The sequence below is a fragment of the Haemaphysalis longicornis genome, unplaced genomic scaffold (assembly GCF_048455015.1).
Source record: "Haemaphysalis longicornis isolate Haplotype H1 unplaced genomic scaffold, Haemaphysalis longicornis Haplotype H1 scaffold_4, whole genome shotgun sequence".
Taxonomy (NCBI): Eukaryota; Metazoa; Arthropoda; class Arachnida; order Ixodida; family Ixodidae; genus Haemaphysalis; species Haemaphysalis longicornis.
This window is the reverse complement of record NW_027526361.1, coordinates 92,047,932-92,066,232: the sequence shown is the minus strand read 5'-3', so window position 1 is coordinate 92,066,232 and position 18,301 is coordinate 92,047,932. Positions and strand designations below refer to the sequence as shown.

The 18,301-nt window shown below is 45.1% G+C and overlaps 2 protein-coding genes across 2 annotated transcripts in view; both read right to left on the bottom strand.

Moving 5' to 3' along the window:
- Nucleotides 1–600: 600 nt before the first annotated feature.
- Nucleotides 601–3,736, bottom strand: LOC144179070 (uncharacterized). The gene is made up of 2 exons (XM_077707272.1): nt 3,548–3,736; nt 601–2,949 (listed from the first exon to the last, which is right to left on the bottom strand). Exon 2 carries the CDS (start codon nt 2,943–2,945, stop codon nt 873–875), a length of 2,073 nt encoding a protein of 690 aa, XP_077563398.1. The 5' UTR covers nt 2,946–2,949; nt 3,548–3,736; the 3' UTR covers nt 601–872.
- Nucleotides 3,737–8,485: 4,749 nt separating this feature from the next.
- The window catches only part of Ints10 (integrator complex subunit 10), a 32,418-nt gene continuing 22,602 nt past the window's right edge, over nt 8,486–18,301 (bottom strand). The window contains exons 17-20 of the mRNA XM_077707271.1: nt 15,963–16,042; nt 14,673–14,838; nt 13,175–13,271; nt 8,486–12,145 (exon numbers count right to left, since the gene is read on the bottom strand). Of these exons, the coding sequence (XP_077563397.1) occupies nt 11,992–12,145; nt 13,175–13,271; nt 14,673–14,838; nt 15,963–16,042 (497 nt within the window). The 3' untranslated portion in view covers nt 8,486–11,991. The remainder of the gene's footprint in view (nt 12,146–13,174; nt 13,272–14,672; nt 14,839–15,962; nt 16,043–18,301) is intronic.

The window sequence follows — 18,301 nt, the reverse complement described above, 5'->3', positions numbered from 1 at the left end:
CTGTGCTAATCCCCGAAGTGTCAATGAGGCACTTGTAGGTACCCACGAGGGGAATCTAACTGCGGTATTATCAGCGACGAACTAATTGCGTACTCATATATTCTGACTGATCAAGAAAACCCGCGAAATATGAAAAATACCACGTGACGGCCCCTCGGCGCGCATTAGCGCGCATCGTAAAGCAATGCCCTCAAACAGGCTGCCTCTGAGTTAGCCAGAATGAGATAAACAAAAGAAAGAAAGAATAAATCGCTACCGAGTTTGTGCTTTATCGGCACACGCGTCCCGCGAATCTTGCTGCTGTTGCTCCTTCCATGTATGCCATTATCAAGGTGATGCCCTGTCTCTTCAGGCGGGTGACAGGCGAAGCAGTTGCTTTCAATCAGCTTATTTGGGGACGCTGATTAACAATGCGCGCGGAAGCGCCGTCACGTGGTATTTTTCATATTTCGCGGGTTTTCTTTATCAGTCAGAATAAATGAGTACGCAATTAGTTCGTCGCTGAAAATACCGCAGTTAGATTCCCCTCGTGGGTACCTACAAGTGCCTCATTGACACTTCAGGGATTAGTACAGTACTTCTCGAGTTAGATAATTAATTGTAGGGGAGAGTCGGGAGGAATGGGACACTTTTCACAAATGCATTTTTAGTTTTGTTTATTTTGAACGCAAAAAGATGGTTGATGGATTATAGTACAAGTCGGAACAAGATGCGCAAATTCTGAGAAACACGGGCTACTGCCACTTCTAGCGCCACTGCAAAAAAATAATTTCTAACAGCTAAAATCTGTCCCATTCCACCCGTCCCTTCGGGTGGAGTGGGACATCCTTTGGGAGGAATGGGACGCCAGTAAAGTATCGGTCCCAACGTCTTCAGCGGACATTAAAAGCCGATAGTTCCACATCAAACTTGAAGCAAGCTTGCAGGCGCTTCGTTCCCCCAATAGTTTTTGGCCCTGGCAGCTTCATCACAATATCCGTCATTGGCACAGTCCCTATATCTTTCTGCGGAGGAAAGTAAAACTTTGAGCTCTCTTCTTTCTTTCGGAGGAACTGGACAATGACGTCAATATTGTCACTACTTTCGACTCTACCCGTGTAATAAACTTCAGATTTTTTCTTACCAAATCTGACGAGGACAAAATCGCCTTTTTTCACTTGAAAAGTTTCGTTTGGGCAATCGGCCTCAGAAATGTCCCGCCTCTCATTATCGGAACCCGACATGTCACTGTCTGAATCATCAAATGCAATGGCAACAGTGTCGTCTTCACTTGAGGAACTGAACTCCTTCTGAAGTCGCCGTTTCTTTTTTGGGCGGGTAGTGGCGACAGTCTTAGCTGTGATAAGCGCTCTTTTTTTCAGACTCTGTCGTGCCAGCCTCTCTGTAGCTTCTTGTTCAATCGCATGCTTCTCGGGTGTATCCGTAAGGACTTTTGTCCTACCTTTCTTCCTTCCTTTTTGCCCTGTCTTACGCGGTGCAGCCTTAGGGTAGGGCCTTAGGTCACTTGGAACAATCCGGCTGGGAGATGCAGTTGACGTCGAGGCTGCGTTGCCGACAGTAGGTGGGAAGACATCTGTAGAGACGTTGCGAGCTCCATGGCCGTTTGTCTCAAAGTTCAAATCACTTTCCAGTCGGCTTGCGCTGTCCGTTTTCTCGGTGATGGTGGCCGTCTGTCGTGACACCTCTACGCTTACGGACGTTTCGGGTCTGTCAGTGACTGATGACATCATGTAGTCATCCGAAGTGAAGGGCTCGCTATTGAAAGGCCAAATTCCAGTTTTCTGAAAGCCCGAGATTATGTTCTTTTGTGTCACCGTTAATACGTAGGCGGATCCAACTAGTTGTGCAACATTGTGGATGGAGATGGTCTTCCCGGGGTTATTTATGAGCCAATCATTGCAAGCAGCGTTGTACCGAGATTTAAATGGTCCGTACACGGACACATCCAGTGGCTGCAGGCGGTGGCTACAGTGTGGGGGAAAGGTCAGAAGAATGACTCCGCTCTCTTTGGCCTTGTTGATGGTGTTGATGCTCACATGGCTTTCGTGATTGTCGAGAATTAAGAGAATTGGTTCCTCCTTCGAGCACTTCGTATGTCTCACAGTGTGCTCTAATGCCAACAAAAACAGTTCGCTGGACATCCATCCCGACTTGCTTGCCAAACCGAGGCTTCCTGCCGGGGCGCCTTTCAGAAAAAAATCTTTAAACCTCACGCGTGGAAAAATGAACACTGGTGGCAGGGCGTTTCCGATGGCATTAACAGTGCACAAAACAGTCACCAGTTCGCCGCGTTCTGCGGATGTGACCTGACCGATTTGCTTTTCTCCACGTGCTGCTACTACCTTTGGTGGGTTGTGTGCAGTTGTGAAGCCCGTTTCATCACAATTGTAGATGCGGTCCGGAGTTAGCTTGTATCGGTCGTAGACACTTTTCAGGTTTGAAAGGAAAGCATCGACGTTGTTCTTATTGAAGCTTGTTGCCCGACCCAGACTGGTCGCTTCTGGCGATCGAAGCGATAGCTCGGGATGGCGGTCCATAAAGCCCATAAACCAGTCTCTTCCAGCTACCTTGTTCTGTTCCCATGACGCCGGGCACTTCCGGTTTAAGGCTGTTGCAAACTCGTACGCCAGTGAACGAACTTGCATTCTCGTAAGCCCATAGTGCATTTTGCTTGCTTTCAGCAAATATTCTTTCAAGAGTACTTCATCTTCTGTTGTGAAGACCATTCCGCAGACCAAATTGGACTTGAACATGATGCCACCTGTGTCACCGCATTCTCTGTACTTCTTCACTGCTCGGCCAAGCGATGATTTTGATATTTCAAAAGATTCTGCTACGTCTCTTATACTTTTCTTTTCATCGCACACCAATCTCACAGCATCCAGGATCAAATTGTTCGATGTTTGAGCTCTGTCGGGATGCTTCCTCTTGTAAACCCGCGGCATCTTCCTGAAAATGGAAATTAATAAAAAATTGGCAAATGTAAATATTCACGCACACCAAGCACGCTTAACTTCCTTGCATGCACGTAACAGCACTCCTATTGCTTCCTACTATTCACGTGCGTATTCCGGGCTTCTCGCAAATGTGTTCAGTAATCACACCTTTTTAGTGGAGAAACATTGCATTTTATGATGCCCCGTTGGTTTAGCGCGTCTTAACGTCAACTGTCGCAGAAACAGCCTGTCTGTTATTTAACATCACGGCACCAAGCATTTGTACACTTTAAATAACAAATAAACAAATAACTGCTTTCGGAACTAAAGCGGCACAGCATTGAAGCTTATTCGCTAGACACAGCACCAGCCGTATGGTGGGGAGGAATGGGGACACTGTCCCATTCCACCCGCGACTCAAATGTCCCATTCCTCCCCAGGTGGTGTGCCCAACGAAAAATACATTCAATGGCGAAAATTCTCTTGTTAGGGCTAAACTTGTTATTGCACGATGTACGACCCTAACGCCTGTTTTCGAAGAAAAATTGGTATCAGCATAGGCAGGGCGGTTTAAAATTGAGAGAGGTGTAATTGAGTAAGCGGATACTTACTTTTGACACGTGAAAAACGAGAGTTGTAGTCAGAGAAAGCTCCATCCGCTGAAGACGGCCACCATTACAGCCAGGCTATCGGTATGCTAGCGCCATCTCGTGAGCAGCCGATGAACGTGTTTGAACTAACTCCTGGAGAGATAAACGAGCTGTCCCATTCCTCCAACCGTCCCAAACCTCCCGACTCTCCCCTAATTAATTAGTTAAGTATCATTAACGAAAAAATTACTGCACGCTTCTCCACAGTACTGCAAACATTACGCACTAGCTTTCCTTCGAGTAACGCCATTGCTCTTTTTTTAAATCTTGGTGCATGATAGCTGGGACACCCTGTATTTGTGTGTGTTGTCACGAGCCAGGAGGAACAAATAGGTCCAATCCACGCTAAACGACATCCACAACGCTTGAGGCGTTACTCGAATTCACACACGTTGCTCTAGAAAGAGTGAAACCAGAGACTCCGCCAGCCGTTACCTCGGATTCGCCGGGGCGGCGTCCTGAACGCAGCAGCATCGGAAGAAAACGGAGAGGACCGTCTTCCGAACGGTGAGGAGGATGGCGGCACGCGAGGCTATGGCGTCATCTCTCAGAGTCACTGCTTCCACCTCACTCTTGTTTTATGTGTCGCCTCCAAAAAGCGCCGCTCCGCGTGTGGGCGTAAAAGTGGTGTTTACTGAACTAGGCGGGAGTACACATAACAACTGGCGGTAAGAGCCATGCATCGAGCTAACACTTCGGCGTCCTCGTCTTTTCTACCCCTATTATTCGGGTAGCGCTGCATACCCTGACAAGGATAATGACCCTGCGTAAGATCTCGGGAAGAGAGAAAGAGAGCGAGAGAGTGAGAGAGAGAGAGAGAGCGTGTGTGCGTTGTAGATATTTCCTGCGCCTTTTACCAATTGATGGTATCCGCAAGTACGAATTAAGAGAGGACGACCACGCCGGGAGCGAAGAATCAAAGCATCACTCCTTCGGAGTGGTTCCATAATCGGAGTCCCAAACCATATAAATACTTCATTGGGAGTTGTTTACACTACCATGACAGCAGCATAGAAACCTTTGCGTCAGCTTATTTCCGTTTTTTTAGCGCATTAAAGGAGATTTCAAACAGAAACTGCTCTCTATGCGCCTTCGCAATACGCGTTACGAAACTGTTCGACCGGCTGCTGTGTCCATCAGCTGGATCAGAATTAACTCTATGGGATCAGCTCCGCGACGCATGGTTAGGGTGGCTAGAATGGCGAGTGCACCGTTTACTGAAGAACTGCGAGCTGACTTGAGGATTATGCACATTATGCAACAAACAACCGTTTCGCAGCATTCATTACTAAAATAGATAACTTCTGTTTCAATCAGGGGAAATCAGCAGGAAGCTTAAACTTTTTCGAGCCAAACCACTTTTTCGAGCCAAACCATTTCTCTGATGGCGTCTGTAACGCGCAAACGCCTGCAGGAAAGCCAACTTTTTCTGACGACGATGATGAATGATCGTGTGTGAAGTGAAAGAAAAAAAATTAGCAGTGGCTTCGCTCGGCTATGCCAAGATATGCGTAGCGTGCTGCGTGAGCTAAGGTTCAGCTGGTTATTCTTAGGTTTCCTGGCTGTCTAGGATTAGCTGACTATCATGCTTACTGCTGCTAAAACGATTTCCAATCCAATCCAGTCCAGTCCGGTCCAGTCCAGTCACTGCTCTTCGCGCATGTGCAGCACGGCTCTCCAGGAGCCACGCGAAACGGCTATCAAGCGGCTCCGGCGCACCGTCAGACTTGGCTACTGCGCTACGGAGGCGCACAGCTGGGCACGCGCCGGCGCCAGTGCGTCTGCCGCGGCTATGACGTCACTCCTCTGGAATGCGAAGACCGGCGAATGTGCAATTCTTGGGGGGGGGGGGGGTGACCTAAACCCGGAGGCCTCGCTCTTCTTCATTTGAACCCTTTGAAACATGGATAACACGCCCCTGGTTTTGAGAATGGGAAAATAGTAATAGGTGGTAGGAATGTGGATATTAGAATAAGGGGGATGGAATGTGAAGCCGGGGAAAGGAATAGGAGGTTTTGGTGAATTAGATAAGGTGGATTGGATAAAGGGATGGATCATATAGATAGGGGATAAGAATTAGAAACTTGCAAGCGGGGACAGAAGTAAAGAAAGTAATCGGAATGTAATAGAAAATAGCCAGCGCAAGGAAGACGAGGACGAGGAAGGTAACAACAGACACATAGCCGCGCTGTGTCCTTCCTCGTCCTCGTCTTCCTTGCGCTGGCTATTTTCTATCACCATGAACCAATACCAACTCGCCCAGCTTGCCATCTTGGTGCAATCGGAATGTAAATATGGGGTTGGAAATGTAATGTGAATAGGGATATATTAAAACTTGAATGGGAGCATTGAGATTTGAATAAGGGAACTTGAAGGGGGTGGGCGAAAGAGACTGGAATAGGGAGAATATAATAAAGGAATTTAAAGAGGAAATGAGAATTGGCTAATGGAATAGAGGATGGAAGGTAGTGGGTTGGAATACGGGAGTGGGGCTGGTTATGGAGTGAGAAAATGGGGAACAAAATCGGTGATTAGTACATTGGAATGGAGGAAGAAGAGAATTCGAATAATAATGAGGAGTAGGGGACTGGAATAGGGCATGGGAATTAGGAGATTAGAGAAAGGGGAATTGTAATAGAGGATTTGAATAGGTCAATAGAAATATATGGTGAGAATTGATGAATCACAAGATGGAAATGGGTATAGATGGTGGCCATACTGGCAAATGTGGGTGGGAAATTGGAATTTGGGAATTGAAATAGAGATATTTGAATCCGATTAGAGAGATTAGCATAGAGGGAATCGGAAAGGGGGCGAGGAAAAGGGGGAATAAAAAAGGGTGGGATTGGTATAGGGGGTTGGAAGTAAAATGGAATTGGGGATTCCAAATATGGTAAGGAAACAGATGGACCATGAAATACGAGATAAGAATGTGAGGACTGGAATAATGGGATGGGAATATGAGGATCGGAAGAGGTTGAAGTCAGTGAAGAACAAACACACACGATTGCTGAGAATGCCTGGCTGCTCCTTTTTACTTTGGTCATTATCTTATACCAGGTGAACTGCATGCTAGCGACGTGCCACCACTACCATTCTCCTTTCCTGAAAAGGCTGGTAGCGCGGATAAAGGATTTACATCTGAGTATATATAATAAATATAGGTGCTGAACCGCACGCCAAACCTGTTGCCGTTTAAAAGGCATCCTATGTTAGTGTTTGCTAGCCGAGGTTTCTTGCTCTTAAAAACACGCTATCAGCAAAAGCTTCCTCATACGCTACGTTGCTGGATCAGCGTTTGTTTCAGAAAAAACGCTTAGGCAAGCTCCAACATGCTCCACCATCCTTCACCGTTCAAGTTTCGTGATACCATATAATGCAGTGCGGGAAAGTGTATGAGGTGGCGACACGTTTCCACGTGCTCGACTTTTTTGTTGTTGTTGTTAAAGGGTAAACACTGCTGCTGTGGGTGCTAAATTTGTACTTAAGCATAATCTAACTTAAACTTAAGTGTCCCTTTAAAAAGTTCGTAGAGCAGAAAAACCACAGGCGGGTGCCGGACACGGAAATCATGATTGGTCAATAGGGCCATGACGAATGCGAATCATATGGAGGAGTAGAGTGTTTATTCATCAAAAGTCCACAGAATGGTTTGAGAGCCTGACCCAGGCAGGCCACCGCCATCGTGACAGAACATGTTGGCAATGGATGCGGTGCCGCCCACCAGTGTGGGCCGGCCGCATATTGGACTAGTCTTCTACGAGGCCGGATAGTGCATCTACGTCTGCTCTAGCCTGGCTGTCAAGTTCCACTCTTAAAACTGAACCTTAATGAATGTCCTCCAAGTTCTTTTGCTTTCCGCGGTGCCTCACTGGCTAAGGCGTTGTGCTGCTGAGCCCAAGGACGCGAGTTCGATTCCTGGCGGCAGCGGCCGCTTTTCTTGTGCAAGTGAAAAGCGAAAATATCCGTGTGTTTGAGATTTCGGTGGACGTTAAAGATCCCCCGGTAATCAAAATTAACCCGGAGCCCTCGACTACGGTGCGCCTCATCACATGCGTAGCGTCAACGCATTAAATTTCATAATCAATCAGGTTCTAATGCGTTACACTTGCACAAATGGCTGAAATAACTATGTGAAACACAGCACAAGCAAGAAAGAAGTTGAAGTTTCTAGGCGGCTATTTTACAAGGCATATTACAAGAGGCAATTCGCTTTTGCTGGATTCTGCACACACACACACACACATCGCTTACACGTACGCAGAAAAGTAAATTTTCCAGGATGCTAAATTTGTACTGCTCAAATGCAGCCCTCGCGGACACGAACAAAAGATGTAAAATAACGGCAATAAACTTGTAGTTATTACTCGCCGGCAGTTTGTGTGTTGTGCATCCTTTGTAGGTATGTCTGAATAATTGCTTTTTCATTAATTTGTTCGAATAATACATCATTTGCTTCGACCAACGTATGTGGCACCAGTAGAAAAGAAAGTTGGGCTGCTTTTTCTTGGTGACAAATATAATACAAATGTCCAGTCCATGCTCAATGCAAGGAATTGCACTCAGTGCAGTAGCATTCCTGTGATGATGTTAGCATAACCTTGGTGCAAGTGACATAGCTGTAATATTTAACACTTTTAGAACTTGCTCACAATCTGTCCTCACACTTTGTGAATTTTTGTTCCCATGAAGTGCACTAGATGTAGCCCTGCGTCAAACCTCCATGACAAGTTTTGTTGTACAGAACACTCATCAACAGCACAGGCATGCAAAGTGACCTGAGCATGGCTCCCCACACATTAGAGCAAAGATATCTGCACCTGGAAACACTCAATTTAATCCATTGCTAGTCTTTGTTGTTCGTATTCAAATATATAAAATTCGACTTGCCGCAAAAAATGTTATATTCACACAAATTTATTATTCAGTGTACAAAATCAGGGAAGATGAAATTCATCAAACTGTTTTAGGTCACTGCATCAAGCATACATTGCAGACAGCTTCAAAAGGATATCTTTCCAGTGTTTATAGACAGGTGGCCCTCAAATCATTTGTCAATGAATGCTAGGGAAATTAACGATGTGAATTTGAAATTGTTTTGCACCTGACTCAATCTCTTCCCATGCCTATGATATATATATTTTCTGCACATTTTTGAGGTTCGACATTGAATTTGGGCCTGTGGTTTGGAACCAGCTGACCACTGAGATGGTAGATCCATTGAGACGATCAAAAAAACATTCTGCCTATATAATTTACGGCGAGAATTTCGAACACAAGTCTTACTCTGACGATGTGACGTTTGTAAAGGACAACTTAGTACAACTTATGCATAGGGTTGTTCGTTTCCACGTAAAACCTGATTTTCCGTAATTTTTACACCCCGAACATGTTACAGAAGAATCGGGACCCAATGTCTCCCTGAATGAACCTTTTCAAAGCAGTGATCAGCACAATCGTGCGCTGACAGTCCGCCATTGTTTTCAACCAGTACTTGCTTCTGGAAGCAAGCCCCACAAACACAGCTTCCGAACTCATCGAGCATTGGCATGACTCTACCGCTTAGTACTGCAGGCTGGCAAATGCGGAACTGACATTGTTGTGCGTAGCTAATAAAAGCTGCGACGCCGAGAGAACTTTCTGCACATGCAGATAATAATGTAAGTACACAAGGATGTGTAAAAATATCGATGGCCAGCTTTTCCTTTTCATGAATAAAATGTTCCATTCCGTGAACGTTATCAATGCTCTTTACTGTCGTCATTACTCATTCATTTTCAAACAAGCGCCACATTTCGGAGAGTATTTGCTAGAAAACCCAGATGTCTCCTCTCTTACCATCTTGAAACAAACACCAATTTTAACATGGTAAAGGTAAGAAGCTTGTGATACCTTCTGATAAAATAAAGCGAGTGTATTACTTAGTAAATCTCCAGAATTAACCTGAAAAAACCCGAATCTCGGAATGGGCTTGCAAGAATACCCGATTTCTCCCCGGTTATAAGTTTGAAAAATAGCACCCAATTTTTACTCCCGTTCATTATAAAATATAAAACTTGAGAACGAAGCCTGCTTATGCACCTGTATGAATTCTCAGGAAGCTTCATCCCTTTGGAAAATCTTTAATTGAACTACCTATGCACTGAACTCACAAGCAGCATTAACATGTTTGAGTAAAGTTTACTGAACAGAGGCATTAACTTTTTCCTCACAGGCGTGACAGTGCTTCACCTTTGGACCAAGCTAGTAAAAACTTCCAATCACACAACAGTGGACACAATTTCTTTTAATTTTTTTTTCCAAGTTCTAGATTCATGTGCATGACAAGCAAACATTTTAGATTCGTGACAGTGTCCATTATAAGGCTGCATCCAGCGGGGCGTAGCCAGGTGAGGTGTTTCGGTGTCAGAACACCATCCCAAAATTTTCAGAGTGCTAGATCCCCACCTCCCCTCTTTCGGCATTTTTTTGCCAATGTTATTTACACACCACAAAGATACATCAAAATGTGAAAACGAAGAATAGCATGACTACGATGCAAACAAGAATGATATTGTTCGGGCACAGGCTTTTTTTCTTTTTATGTTTTTATTTGCGATGTAGAACATCCCCCGAAAAGTATTTATAGCTACATCACCGATTCTGGTCCTTGTACTTTTGTTTCAGCCACTTTTACTTGACGTGACATGCATGCACCAAGTTTATAAATTACACATTATGGCATTTCACATCATAGCATTTCTGAGTGCCGGAAAATGAATGGATGGGTATTTTGAATACCCAACTGAACCCAAGCTTGGAATGGGAATGATGCTGCAGGTTTTCACTCTTCCTTTTTTTTTTTTTTAACAGCAGTAGCCGTTAATAAAAGGGAGTACTGATTAAGAAGGGGGAGTGTGGAACAAGCATACAAAGGCAAAATGCAAGTTGGGTTCATTATTTGATTGTACCACATGAATGCCAACATGGAGTTTTAACACACTTTTGACTCTGTTTTCGGTACTTTCCTTATTACGTCACTGGTGACGTCGTCTAGCGCTAAAATTGAAAGTTTTCAAGATTTCTGTGTTATCTTTCTTGGGGGGGTGAGACCATTACCTTCCAGGCCTGTAATAAAGTTCGGCGTGTTACCAGAGGCTAGTTATTTCGAATAAAACAGGGGTGTGTTTTGTCTTCACTGTCACTATAATGGCGTTCCCTTTAGCAGATCTGCCTGCAAATCAAGCGTGGAAAGTGGAAAGAGGTTGCCAGTAAACCAAGCATGCTGCTTGCAGGCCAGCATAGAATACCTTGCTTTTTTTTTTCTTTTTTGTCTTCAGATCGACTGCTGCGCAAAACAACTGCACTATTCGTGGTGCCTGCAAGTGGTCATGGGCAGTTGAAAATGGGCTTCTTTGAAATGAAAATGAAATGAAAATTTCAACAAGCTACATTGTCACTTTGCTTGAGTCTTCATTGAGCTGTTCGCACATCTGGCATCAAGCAGGGCATTTCGTGCTTGCAGTTGTCGCCTCACAAAAGCACCGATGAATGCTCAAATCTATGCACTCCTCAATTTGACTCTAGCGCAGACTAGCCAGAAGTGGATTGGCCAAAAGGAAATAAAAAAAAAAAAATGCCATGCGGTGCCACTACGAGTGCTTATCAAACAACACTCGCGCACGACAAGGGAAAGGGTTAGTAGTGGGAGGCTCACAAGGAGGGCAGAGCAAGGGTGGTCACGGGCAGTAGGGAAGGGGGTTCATGTCTACAAGCCAAGCTCGGCGCTATGTCATCTCCATTGGCTGTGGGAGAAGCAGAACAGGCAGCAATGTGCCTCCTGACTGCAAGCAGGGCGAGTGCTAAGGAGGAGGCAGAGATGACACCACCGTTTTCGTCCTTCTTGGCCTCTATCGCTCCTCCGAGCGATGTTTCTACTTCTGCCATAGGCAACTAACACTGCTGCGTAAGTGCCATCCCAGCTTTCTTCCGCGAAGTAAACGTGACCCCGCAGTGTCAGTGCAGCACTGAGGCCACTATTCGCGACACTTCGTGCGAAGTGTTTCCAGCCTTCTCCCCCTTGCTTTTCTGTTCTGCAGCATAACCAACATGTGGTCTCCACCTATTCCTTCAAGCCCAACTGTTCGTAGCCAGTCAGAAAAGAAGTATCCCCAGTATCCATCGCAGCTTCAGTACAAAAGCCTTGTAAACTTGCCTCCCTCCCTCCCTTCTTGACCTCTACCATCTTTTTGGGCCTCGGTCGACAACTTTCCTCCTGCTCCTCCTCCCACATCAGACACCTTGCCTTTCAAATGCTCCGAAGGAGCCACGACTAGTTTGCAGGACGCCCTCAAAGAGCGAGATTACTCACTCCCCCTCCCCCGCTTATTGCCCTTCCAGCCCTGCCCCGCCACGAGCTAGCCAGCTCAGAGCTGCTGCTCGAGCAGGGTGCGCTCCTCCTTGACGAAGTTGACCAGCAGCTGCTCCAGGTCGTCCTCGCAGCGGGCCATCTGCTTCTCCATGGCCAGCCGCAGGTCTTCCTTGGCTCCCTTGTTCACTCCCCGCGTCACTGCTCTCTGCCTGCGAGGGGGAGGAGGAAGAGGAGGAGGGACGTGAAACATGCGGCAAGAGTGGCTTTCGATTGCAGCACTGCGGCCACAATCACTTACAAAATGAGCAAATGACAGTGCCCAGTACTTCATCGATATTACTACTGGGGAAGACAGCCAGAAAAAATGCTCATTTTGAAGCACACGCAAATTTCAAAGCATGTGCAGGGAAGCGGAGAAAGTTCAGTGGGTTGTCTTTCAAATGTGGCTGGCTCTACATGCATAATTCCCAAAAGTGCCCTTCCTCTTATCTCTGAGTGGCCACACTCTTCAGCGATCCCAAAATATCTCAAGTTACTCTAAATGCAGCAGTGCTCTTGGGCAGGGTGGAGTTCTGCATACATGTTGTGGAAATAAAGAGGTAGAGAAAGGGGCAGTATGGGAAAAAGTTTGCACACAAATAAGACAAAAGCAAAGCAACCCCACCACCCCATTTCCTTGTCTCCTTTCTACACACTCTAGATATGCATGGATGGATAACCACAGAGCTATGCTCTGCAAGTTTGCGGTATGTTCACGCTGTCCTCTTTCTGTGCATCATTTATTTGGAAAAGCTTTACATGCGCCACTGCACCAGTTGGCTCTGCTAAAGCTCGTTATAAATTTATGGCACTTATTTGTTAAAATACTGCACTGCCCTTCCAGCATCTGGCACAATTGCAGTAATTTCGACAAGGCCACTGTTTCACCTTTCCCTGCACTTGTAAATGGTTATAACAAAGGTGCTGTGGTGATCAAAACGTGAGCGACCAATAAAGCTGCCTGTGGCAAGGGATAAGGTGACTAAGAAATGCTACCAACTGTTCATTTCTAACTAAATGTGATATGCGAATCAATAATTTGGTAATTACTATTAATAACTCATGCACTAATGAACCCACAATTTAGCTTTTGCCCATTTGTGCACGAACTACTAAAGAAATGAACAACTTAACAAATTTCGCATGATTTGTCCCTATAAAACAGAAGTGGAAGGAGAAGTGTGGGTCCAGCATCTCACCTCCCAACCTGAGTGGTGGAGGTAGGCAACAGGTCCAAAGTGACTCCACCGCCGTTGGTTGTTGTGATGTACATGAACTCTTCCAGCATGTCTGGGTCTGAAAGCCTGCTGCTAAGGAAAGGGCCCACAAGTATCCGTCCAAAGCAACATCTAATGTGCGGAAAAAAGATGCCTTCGACAGGGCACGACATTGCACTGGGTGCAATAACAGTTTTTCTGGGTGCCTCCTCAGACTAACACCGCATTTTTATCATAGCGCTGTTACACTGCCCCTTGCAGTGCCAAAGAACATTGTGTAATGGTGCTTCCCAAGTACGGCTTACAAGAGGAACCATGTAAATTGATTCTTTTTAAAAATTTTGAGCGCTGCGAGTAGTGACAGAAACAAGATTAATTGGCCGACTATCTGTTTGCCAGCTGCAGTGGGCACACTGTACCTCTGGGTCGTTGCTCTGTCCATAACCACTCACTTGCTGCAACCCTTCCGAAGGAAAAAAAAGTGAGCTTCTCATTAGGACTACTCTTCATGGACATGCCAAGAAGGGTGCTTGCTCAAAAATTCCCCCAATTTTGTTTCAAAGTTGGCATCATAAGTCTCTCCAAGAAAGAAAAGAAAAATTCCTCAATGCCATTCTGCTGAGGTCTCCAGTTGGATAGAAAGGAAATGCAAATGATAGCACGGGACCTCTTTTCAAGAAATACGGAATTCTCAGCATATATCAATTACACCTGTACAACCTTGCTCAATACATCTTCACTCAAAGGAAAACAAAATACTGTAGAGTTCAAACACATATATCTTTTGAGAAAATAAAGTTTTCCATTTAGAGAAAATAACTATATACTTCCTCGCATTAGAACCACTTATGGACAATAATCGATGAAATATCGTATTCCTAGATTTTTAAATGAACATAAGGTACTGAACGCAATCCTAGACTCCCCAACTATTAAAGCCTTTAAAGCAGCTTTGCGCGAACTTTCTCTGTTTTAAGAGATATTGGTATAGTTTTTTATGTGACTATGATGTTCCTTGCACTTAGTGTCAAGCTCATAATAATGCAATCTGTTGGTATCCCAGCCTCATGAGTGCTGTGTATGTATGAATTTACTGTACATTTCTACATGACTTCATAATACCTCCCTTACTTAGTTGTATTGTTATATATCTCAGTTATTCTGCCCTAAGTTATACTGATGTAGCTCTGGTCTTCATGTTCCCGGTGTAGATGTTAATATGCATTCAAGTGACGTTGCTTGTGCTTTTTTTTTTCCCCCTCGTGATATGTTCATGCACTGTTTCAGCCAAATGTTTGTGAAATGCTGCCAGTGTGTACTGCTGCTAACCCTTGTATAACGTTTTCAGACCTAGTCAGGTACTGGTGCGTACCTTTTCGCCCCCTTCACTTGGTTTTTCTGCGACTGAAAAACTGTGATAAATTTAACACTTAAACGAAGCAAGCACACATGCACGCACAGCCCAGAGGAGGAAGGATACTGATGAGATAGTTGAAGAAGAGGCCGTAGCAGAAGCTTCCCTGCTTCTTGATGATGTCGAGCAGCTTGAGGAAGAGTGGCTCTTCTTCAGGCCAGTCGTACTGGGTCATCACGATCAGGTGCCCCAGGGACAGGTCGTCGCGGCTGAACTGCATCAGCACCTTGTCCTGGAGGGCAGGAGAGGTCGCGGGGACGAGAGAATGAATGAGGGGTCCGGGGCCCTGGGGGGCACACACACACACACCTCTGCCACCAGCTTACATACCCAGCAATGCATGCCCTAGTGAAAATTTATTTTCATGCACTGTCTACATCACAGCGGTCTACAGATGCTCCTGGTGCCGTGAGCTGGCAAGAGCAGACTACAATCCTTGAACCGCACGCTTAGGAAAACTGTCACAGTGCACAGCACTTCTACTTTTATACGCAGACTTAGGATGGCTACCTACTTTCCTCCGCCTTACATCCGTCATCTGAATTCAAAGTTGTGCCAGTCAGTGTGGGAGCAATGGCTGATCAAAATTGCAGCTGCTAAATTTATCCATAGTAGCCATCTGGAAGGCGTGCCACGTGAAAATGTGATCACAATTCCACAACACACCACTGCCACTGGAATTTTTTTCTCTTTTTGCTTTTACACTCTGAAATGGGTGACAGGGTGCCTGAAAACCTGCGTACAATAGTGGTACTACAGTATTTAACAAAAGGATCCAGCACGCACCTTCTGCTTTCGAGGGCACAATGCCGCCAGACCAGCCCAGGTATTTTCATCCACAAAAATTTGGTCATTGCGCTATGCAATGATGTTTATCTCCTAAATGAGATAACCACACCAAAATGAAGTTGCAGGATAGCGCAAATGCCCCGTCTTTTTACGCTAGCACCCTGGAGTTTCAAATTAGTCCAAATATCTCAACTGATGAGCACCTTTTGCCCCATACCTCCACGTCCAGCCTCCCGAGTGAAAAATTCCACCTTTTAACTTGCTTCAAATTTCAAATCCAGTTTCTTTCTGCCATTTCCTTGGATTCAGCTATATGTCCTTTCTTTGCATGCACTAAAGGCAACAGCCACTAAGACCCAGTTAGTCGGGCACCCACCTGCCATGCATGAGGTGGAGGCTGAATTTGCACCAACATCTGATTCATCCTCCCTCCCCGCCATTTTTGTTCTCATTTCTCTCACTTAAAAAGGTGAGGAGGGGGATGAAAGCTACGAGACAGACAGAGAGAAACAGCAGGAATTCCCTGAGAACAGCAGTAGAAAACAAACAGAAGGAGCTAATCCCTACCTTGAAGCAAGTGATGAGGGTTTTCATGCAGAAACGCAGAACCTCTCCCCTCTCGTAGCAGGCAAATACCAGCTTCCGTTCTGAAACACAAACAAGGACGCCACCCATTGCAACACTTCCTGCAAGAAAGTGGGCAGAAGAAGGAATCTGCACGTGAGCGGAAAAACCTAATGAACCAGCTCGAATGTAACACGTCATCACAAAACATGACCTTATCACCGACAACTACTCACATAGCGGGGCTCAGCATTAGCGTTAATAGTCTTAAAGACCGGGACTTGGAAAAGAATACAGACGTGACAAACGCCACACATCCATGCCGTACTGCAATGTTTCAAGGACAACACATGCACACAGCCCTGCCCACTTTGGCCCTGAATGCCCTTTGCGAAGTGCTCACTTCACCAAGGATGGGCTGTGCCAACCGTATCTCACTGAGTCAGCATGGCTGCTGCCATCGGTGATGTCGCCCTCACAAGGAAAAACCACTGGCTATACAAACACCAACGGAATGAAATTTCATTAATGGGCCCAGCTGCAGAATTGATGGCACGAGGCTCAATCCCGTTTCCTTTGAGCTGCACATCAGTGGTTATTCTGGAAGGAACATGTGTAGCGACAATTGCTTTTTGACACTGCCGCCTTGCGCACCAAGTTGGAGGACATGTTTGCTTTCTCCCGTTTGTCACTTACCACCAGCCGTTTTAAATTGTGGTGATGCAGAAGCAAACTCGGGCATTGCAGAAAGGGCAATGTTAGAAGCAATATCCCATTAGACAAAAATCGCAAAACTGAGGGTGTGCACAGTACCCAAAATGATAAGAAAAAAATTTGTGTACATTAAAATCTAGTACAATTATCACAGGTGGTAAGCTTTGCTTTAGTGCATAGAAGGTGTTGAAAGCCAATAATTGTCTGATATAACATCTCTGACGGAAATGGCTACATTTAATTGCTCTCCTCAAAAAGTTCATTTTTTTTAAATTTTAACTAAACCCTCCACTAAAAACAGACACACAGCCCACACTACCCTGAATGAGTGTTATTTCCTTTGTTGCTGGAAAATTAACATTTCTAATTGCAATCCTTGGTTCAAATTACATAAAACATTTTGTATATGCTGGGTTGACCCCATTGTAAGTCCCAAATAAAAATGGAACAGAAACACAATTTTTATGCACTTATTGAATGATGCTATAAATTTTATGACATGAAATGCAATGGTTTAAAGAAATCTGGTGAACAAGCCAACAGAGTACGTGATACTCGTTTATTGATGCAACATTAACACCCCAAAATACATCAACTTGTTACTTCCACAGTGCATGCATACGATGACTTGTATCCTCAGACAGACCTCAGCTTCTGACTCCCACGATTACCATATTTTCACGTGTACAACCTGCGCCAAATATGGGAAATTTCTGCGGTGAAGTAGAAGTGCGAATTATATGTGAGGTATTTCCTTTGATGCAGCTTCACCGCAATGCGCATTGTTCTGTGAGGCCCCTACACCTCCAATAGCAACTAAGCTACTCTTATCCCTCCCACTGATAGTGCTCAGTTTTCACACACAGCTCAAACATGAAAAAATATACTGGGCAAGTCGCCTAGAGTTTTCCGCGAAGGAAAACCACCGTTCATGAGTTAAGACTGTGAGGGCGAGTACTCAGAAACACCATGAAAGCACCGCTCCATGCTAGGATGATGATAGGTTTGGGCTGAATTTTGTTTGAAATGAGGCGGTGGCTCTCACCAGCATACGGATCTATTTTTAGATGCTTAATTGATGTAAACTGTTTCTAACTTTTACCTTTTTGCTGTATTATACTTGTATTCTGCATTCACACAAGAATAATATGTGGTGATGCCGCTTGATGTTTGATTGAATGGACCATCCAAAGCACACGTGAAACGTTTTTACGCTGAATAGATGGGTGAAGGGTTCTCTGACTTTTGTTACGCTGGCAGGCCACATCCGTAGGCCTGATGTTGCGCTGTTTTTAAGTGGATTGTCAAGGCATGGAAGGTGATCCCAGGTCAGATGGCTTGCAAAAGCTGTAAGAAATGCTGTGCTACAAACAGCACCAACCGAACTGAAGATGACATTGTGCGACAATGACGACTGCAGCCCAAGCGATAGCTCTAACGAGAGCAGTGACACTGAGTGATTGTGTCTCAGACCGTGCAGAAAATGTATTCCACATGCGAAATACAGGCAAGTTTTTTGCGCGAACAAATGTGCAATGTTGCTTTAGTAGCTTTAGTCGAGCCTTTCTTGTATAAAATGTGCAGGCGATACTCGGGGACATTTATTTATTTATTCATTGACCGAAAGT